Genomic DNA, 7,172 nt, shown 5'->3' with positions numbered 1-7,172 from the left:
AAGTGGTATGTTCCTTTTTTGTCTTATAATTTTAATCATTAATTTACAAATCCATATCAGTGGATAAATGTTACTAGTCAATAATTAAGTTTCCGGAGAAGAAGCACGCAAACCTTGGGTGACTTAGGCATTTCCTTGAGAAGAACAGAAGGTCTACTGAGTTCTGAGAGCTGCAAATCCAATCGAAATTTGCCCATGGGAAGGATTCAGATCAAGTCAACCTGAAATTACAACTTCCAAGTAAACCATCTTTAAATCAAAAATAATTTAATAGGCAATCATTAGTTCCTCGGATTATGCTTGTTTGGAGCAGATGCAGAATATTTCTATTTTCCAGGACACATTTTGCAATTTCAACTATTTAATTTAGAATGTTAGATGATACAGAATTATACAAATACTCATATTTGACAAATAAGCACTCCCCAATATGCAAATAAATGTAGAAACATACAAGAAAGATGTCAACACATAGGTGTTCTATCCGAAACATGCAAAAAGATATAACCAGATGGGTGTTCGGAGATACAAACCATTTCTGGTATGGCGCAACCTATGAGTTGATTGCATTAATTAGAGTCTGCGATAAATCTCTGTCAAGTGTAAAGCCCTTCTCCATCATTTGATCCCAAATTGCACAAGCCACTGAGAGGTTCTTCTCCTGTACAAGGCCTCCAATAATCAATTTGAAGGTGATTTCATCTGGATCCAAAGCTCTAGCTTGCATATCTTCATAAAGACGCAGAGCTTCATTTACTCTAGAAGCCTTGCAAAATCCGCTGATTAGTGCATTATACGAGATAACATCAGCCCCAACACCCTGTTCCACCATATCATGGAAAATGCTCTCAGCCATCCCTATTTTACCTGTCTTGCACAGGTTATCTATAATAGAAGTGTAGAGTACACGATCTGGAAAACAGCCCATGCTGATCATCTGATCAAAAAGTGCCTTGGCTACACTGGAATTGCCTTCCTTTAGAGAAGCTTCTATAAGAATTGTAAAAGTTACAACATCAGGAACAATTCCTTTTTGCTCCATCTCCTCGAAGAGATTGTATGCCCTCTTACTGCAGTCTGTCCTGCAGAGCGCTCTAATAATAGTATTATAAGATACAACATCTACCAAGCCTTTGGCCTCCATCTTGTGAGTCATTAGCTTATAAGCCTTATCCAATCTATTGGCTTTGCAGAGACCTTTAAGAAGCTGGTTATAGCTGTAACAATCAGGTTCCAACCCAATTCCTTCCATCTTCTCTATCAACTTCTCCGCCTCTTCCAACATAAGCTCCTTACAACAATAATTCAAGAACACATTATAAGTAACTAAATCTGGTTCACATCCGTTTCTCCTCATGAACGTTTTAATCGCTTGTGCTTTGTCAATCCTACCAGCTCCACAAAACCCATGTATCAGCACATTGTAAATTTCCGTGTTGAATTTGACTTGACCCCTTAGAATACCCAAAGTCAGCTCATAAGCCAAATCAACCTTACCACTCCCGCACAAGCCGAAAACAAGAGCTTTACAAGCCTTATTGTCTGGAATTAATCCTTTCCTAATCATTGTATGCCACATTTCAACAGCATTATCGAAGCGTCCAATCCTACACAGCCCACTAATAAGAATGGTATAACTCACAACATCAGGCTCTTTCCCTTTTGCTCCCATTATTCTAAACAACTCCAAAGCAATTTCAACCAAATGTTCACTGCGCAAAAGATTCAAATACGTATTATAAGCCCAAAAATCAGGGACTATACCAACCATATCCATGTCATTAAGAAGCCTATGAATAAGATCAAAGTTCTTAACTTTACACAAACCACAAATGAATCTTGAATATGTCAATGAATTTAAGGAAAACCCCATAGGCTTCATTTCACGATAGTAGCATTCTGCTAAATCAAAACGCAAGTTACGAATCAAAACGCCAATTATTCTGTTGTAATCAATGCTGAAAACTCTGCAGTCTGACCGAGTCATTTCGTCGAACACCTGGAGTGCTTCGTTCACTAGGCCGGTCTTCACGTAATTTGACATGCGGGCACGGTATATGAGTCGATGCTTACCAAGAGTTCTATACATATCAATGTGGATTCCTCAGAAGCGAAAGCATAGCATCGCTTTCTTGAGCTCAAAGGCGCCAATATATGTTGAAATATTGGCTTGACGTAGAAGTGTTTAGATTAGTTAACAGTAAATTGTACAGGATGATAATGATAAGGTTAACGGGGAAGCTTCAGGATGGGCAAAAGTACAGCGAAGTAATTTCATGCGCTTTGTGCTTTGTGCTTAAAAGAAAAAGAGGGGGGCGTGGGGGTGTGGAGAGAGAGGGAAAGGAGGTTTCGGCACGGAGAAGATTGGCAGGGGAGAAAGGGGTTTGGGGGCCCAAATCCAAAGTCCAAATTCTGGAGACCAAAGACGACGAGTTCAAAACTTTAACTACGGTGCAACGCAAAGGATCAATTTTCTATAATGGACTGTGATGTGGGCTTCTCTAGCATGGGTGTGATAAATGTAAAAATTTCACGAGCCGTCCTATTTAGTCGCTTGTATCCATTTTTTTATTTACATTCCTATGCCATATAGTAAACTATATTACCCTTTATGCTTAACTTTTAATATAATTACCTTTTATATACCTAATTATCATTTATGTACCATTTTAGGATTTTAATGGTATTAATTAGTCTTCTAATTTTACTTAACCGTATATTCCCACTCCCCCCAAGTTTCTCTCTCCAAATCTCACCACCTCACTCACGTATCAAACCACACCCACGATTTCCTCTTCAATAACCCACAATTTCCTTTCTAAAACCAACGAAAATCTGGAAGACCTCCGTTAATGCCTATTCTCAAGCTCTTTCTTCTAAAATCAGTCAAAATTTCAATTATTCTTCAAAGTTTATTCACCCATTAACGACCAGCTTCAAAGATTTTCAATGAAGAAGAACAAAGCTTCCAAAAAAAGCCCTAAAAAAGTTAAAGAGGCAGATGTTCTTTCTTTCGATTTGGGTGTTTTATCACCACATTCACTGCAAAAACATGAAAAATCTGCTCATGCAAATGAAGAGAAGAAGCGTAGGCTTTCCCTCGTCAAGCTAGGGCAGAAGCTAGAACTAAACAAAAACATGATTTTGATGCTGGTGAATCTTCCAGGCAAATCAATTCAGCGAAAAGGAAAGGCAAAGAGATAGTTTTCTGAATCTGTTTAAACTTGTAGATGTATTGTAAAAAAATTATAGTTATTTTGTTTTTTTTAACTGTATTATGTAGTTGTAGATATATTGCATGACAAATGTAGATATGTTGTTTTTTAGATTGGAGCAGTGTATTAATAAGAGACTGGTGCAACATCGTAGAAGCTATGGAGCGATACTGTGGGACTACGCTAGGAAGAAGCAAGAGAATGGTGCAATTAGTAAAAGTGAGGTGACTGGCAGATTAGCAAGGAAAAAGGTGCACCAGTTGTGAACGAGAAACCACAAGTCTGGAGGAAGAAGAATTAGATGCAATTTTTTTTATGGAACATGTAGTTAAATTGTTTAGTTGCAGCTAGTTTTGTAGAAAGATAGTAGACAAGTTTATGAACAAGATTGTTGAAGTTTAATTGCAGCAGATTTGTGCTACAATTATTTTACCCTTTATTTTTTTATTTTATCTAGTATACTAGTTCGAACAATGGGGAAACATTCTGTTATTTTTATATTTCACTTGTTGAAAGTAAATAGTACTTGATCTAATTATTGTTACTGGTTAACTCCTTTTCAACTTAATTATTATGTAGTTACTCTGTCAACTCCAGATTATGTAGTTATTTTGTAGATAAATTGTAACGATCATTAACATCTATCGATAGGTGCTAGAGATAATAAAACAATTGTGTATTATATATATAGAAATCATTCACAAACCAATCAAGCTATGAAAGTATTAACTCAATACAGAATACTAATTAAACAAAACAATTTCAAACGAACTACATTAAGAGTTGAAGGTGGCTAAACTATTACACATCAAATATAATTCTCCTGAACTCATCAACAGTTTTCATAAGACTCATTCATGTGCCTTAAAGCAGCTAAAGCATTCATCAAGCTGGAATTGCCCACAGCTACATCTCTTGTTTTCAAGACAAACAATATAGCGCTTCACACCATCTATCACTGTATGGATATGATCTGTTGAAGCCCTCACCTACAATTACATTACAAATAAAAAATAATTCATATACAATCAGAATACAAAATATCTACAAATTATCTTTTGTCGTTTGTAGATATTTTGTAGTTAATTTGTAGAAATATTGAAATTCTGTATTTCATATTAAGCTACAAATGATATGTAGTTTTATTGTAGAAATATGGAATGAAATTCAATACTAATATATATATATATATATATATATATATATATATATATATATATATATATATATATATATATATATAGTATTTGACATGTAGTTTTTTTACAATATTAGTTATAAATATATGATGACTAATTAATGTATATTCACGAAAAAAATATATATCTTAAATACCAAATATAATATCATTTANTGACTGCATGTGACCGAGCGAACCAACTGTATGGCTGGATCAACATGTGGTATAACTATGAGCTAGAGGTAAATGTAAAACATGATAATCTGCTAAAAGGCCTGACTGAAATATCATAGACGCGGAAAATACTGAAATGTCTGCAAGTATAAACAAGTAGCCAACAAGGCTAACGCATGAAAGCCTGCTAATATCTGACTGACTGGGTTATAGTCTACGAAGCCTCTAAGGAATACTGAAAATGCCAACTGTTTACCGGGACAAGGTCCCCGGTATACCTTATTAACTGAAATACCATAATGACTAAAACAAAAGAGAGATAAGGCCCCGAAAGACTGGGGATCACCAACAACTGATACGAGATGTCCTAACAAGCAGGCCCCGGGCAAAAAGGGACGTCAATACATTTGAATTGCACTGGTATGTAAAATAGCTGAACAAAAGAGCTGTAAATACTGGAACTGAACTGAACTGCTAGCTGATAAACTGATAACTGGACAAGGAAGTAAGGATGTGAATACTCCCTCTCTTGAATGATGAACAACCTGTTTAACTGAATATTAAATTGCGGCCTCAGTCCTAATATATATATATATATATATATATATATATATATATATATATATATATAAATAATTGCGGCCTCGGGCCTAAGTATACGTATACATAACTGCGGCCTCAGGCCTAAAGATGCATAAAGCATAAACTGCGGCCTCAGGCCCAAATATAAGTGTTCAACATTCAGGAATTTAGANCTTCTTCTACTTCTTATTCTTTTCGTCGTCATCGTCGTCGTTGTGAAAACAAAAGTCACGGTGGATTTACATGATATTTGTGAGCATATTTTAAGGTGTTTTATGGAATATTATAGTAGTGAGCTGATATGGCGCTCCTTTCTTTACTACTGCTTAGGATTTTTTCTTCTTCTTCTTAATTGTAAAATGAGTTTGTTAGATTTATTTTAGATTTGTTATTGTTTTGAAAAATAATTAGGGTTTGTACTTTATGATATTTGGAGGCTATATTCCAAATTTGAGCTAATTTGAAGTAGATCTAGGTATTGAATCGTATGTTGGATTGTTAAAATTCGAAGAACAAGTTTTTGTTTCTGGGTAATTTGCACTTCAGACCTATTAGGCCTTAACTGCATGAAAACATTGGTTGCACTTCAGACATATTTGGCCTTAAGTGTAACTTTTTCACTTCATACTTATTTGGCCTTAAGTGCATGAAAATATTTATTGCACTCTAGATCTATTTGTCCTTGTGCAAATGCCCCTGCAAAAATTGGATCATTAAAAATGTTGTTTAAATTTTATCCCCCTTTAAGACTTTTACAAATATAACATTGGTATTACACGCTCCGAAGTAGGGGTGCTATCGATAGGTACGGTACGATATATAGACATTTTGGTACGGTATTTTCGGTATTCGGTTTCTTAAAATGCAATACCAATACCGTACCTAATTAAATTCGGTACGATTCGGTTTTTCTCCTTTCGGTTTCGGTTTATTCGGTTTGGTAACTTTGATTTATTGGGTTCGAATATTAACTAGTGCATAGAGTCATAAACGGTAATATTCTAAATTAACGTACTCAAAAGTACAAAACTAAAAATATTTGTTGACAAAAGTCTTGTCCAAAATTAGCAAATACCAACAGAGAGAGAGAAAGTTGTACATAAAAGAATAAATTTGATCATTAGAAATGTCTTGTTACTTGCTTAGAGTTAATTGATGAACTTAGAGTATAAAGGAAAGTAAAATTTTAGATTTTTATATTTATGTTATAACTAATAATATGTGTATTCTGTAATATAATATATATTTCGGTACAATATCGGTATTTCGGAATTTCATTTTAAAATACCAAATACCATACCTAATACCAATATTTTTTAAAACTTAAACCAAATACCATACCAAATACCAAAATATCGAATACCAAATACCAAAATTTTCGATTTCGGTACGGTAATTCGGTATTTACCAAATTATGCACAGCCCTATTCCGAAGAATGAAAAACTCTGTTCACAAGTTTTGACCAAAACCATCCTTATATTTGTACATAACTTCCACTATATTCTTGTAATATATATATATCTATATTATATTAAAAGGAGAGTAGTATGCATTGTGGTTAAGCCAAGTGGCAATCTAAAATAAAGCCACTTGGCAATTTTAGGACAACATTAATAATTAAGAATTACAAATGGAAACATAATTAATGGAAGTAGTTTAATAAATCTTACCCATATCCAAATAGATCTTAGACAAATCCAATCTTTATATCTATATTTATATTTAAATGTGTATGTATATGTGGATCTATATCTATATTTATATCTATATATTGATCCACTCATAGATTTTCTTCTATATTAGCTAGAAATATAGAAGTAAGAAATTAATTAAAAAACTAGAATATAAAAAAATAAAAATATAGAAAGACATAAATTAAGATAAGCTATGACTATTTATACTTTGGAGCTATAAAATAAAACTAAAATTTACTTAAGATACTAAAGATTTATTGAGTTTAAAAATTAAATAAATTCAAGCAGCAAATTAAGATCTTACATAAAGTATACAAATGATTTAT

At 33.7% G+C, this 7,172-nt stretch overlaps 1 protein-coding gene across 2 annotated transcripts in view; it reads right to left on the bottom strand.

Annotated features, from left to right (window-relative positions):
- LOC109216602 (pentatricopeptide repeat-containing protein At1g13040, mitochondrial-like) overlaps positions 1 to 2,409 on the bottom strand; it is an 8,205-nt gene extending 5,796 nt beyond the window's left edge. For both annotated transcript variants that reach the window (XM_019380770.1, XM_019380771.1), the window contains exons 1-2: positions 534 to 2,409; positions 114 to 221 (exon numbers count right to left, since the gene is read on the bottom strand). In XM_019380770.1, the coding sequence (XP_019236315.1) occupies positions 554 to 2,089 (1,536 nt within the window). In that variant the 5' untranslated portion in view covers positions 2,090 to 2,409 and the 3' untranslated portion in view covers positions 114 to 221; positions 534 to 553. The remainder of the gene's footprint in view (positions 1 to 113; positions 222 to 533) is intronic.
- Positions 2,410 to 7,172: the final 4,763 nt, after the last annotated feature.

The sequence above is a fragment of the Nicotiana attenuata genome, unplaced genomic scaffold (genome assembly GCF_001879085.1).
Source record: "Nicotiana attenuata strain UT unplaced genomic scaffold, NIATTr2, whole genome shotgun sequence".
Lineage (NCBI taxonomy): Eukaryota > Viridiplantae > Streptophyta > Magnoliopsida > Solanales > Solanaceae > Nicotiana > Nicotiana attenuata.
Note: the sequence above shows the minus strand (reverse complement) of the source record. Positions and strands in the feature narration are given on the sequence as shown.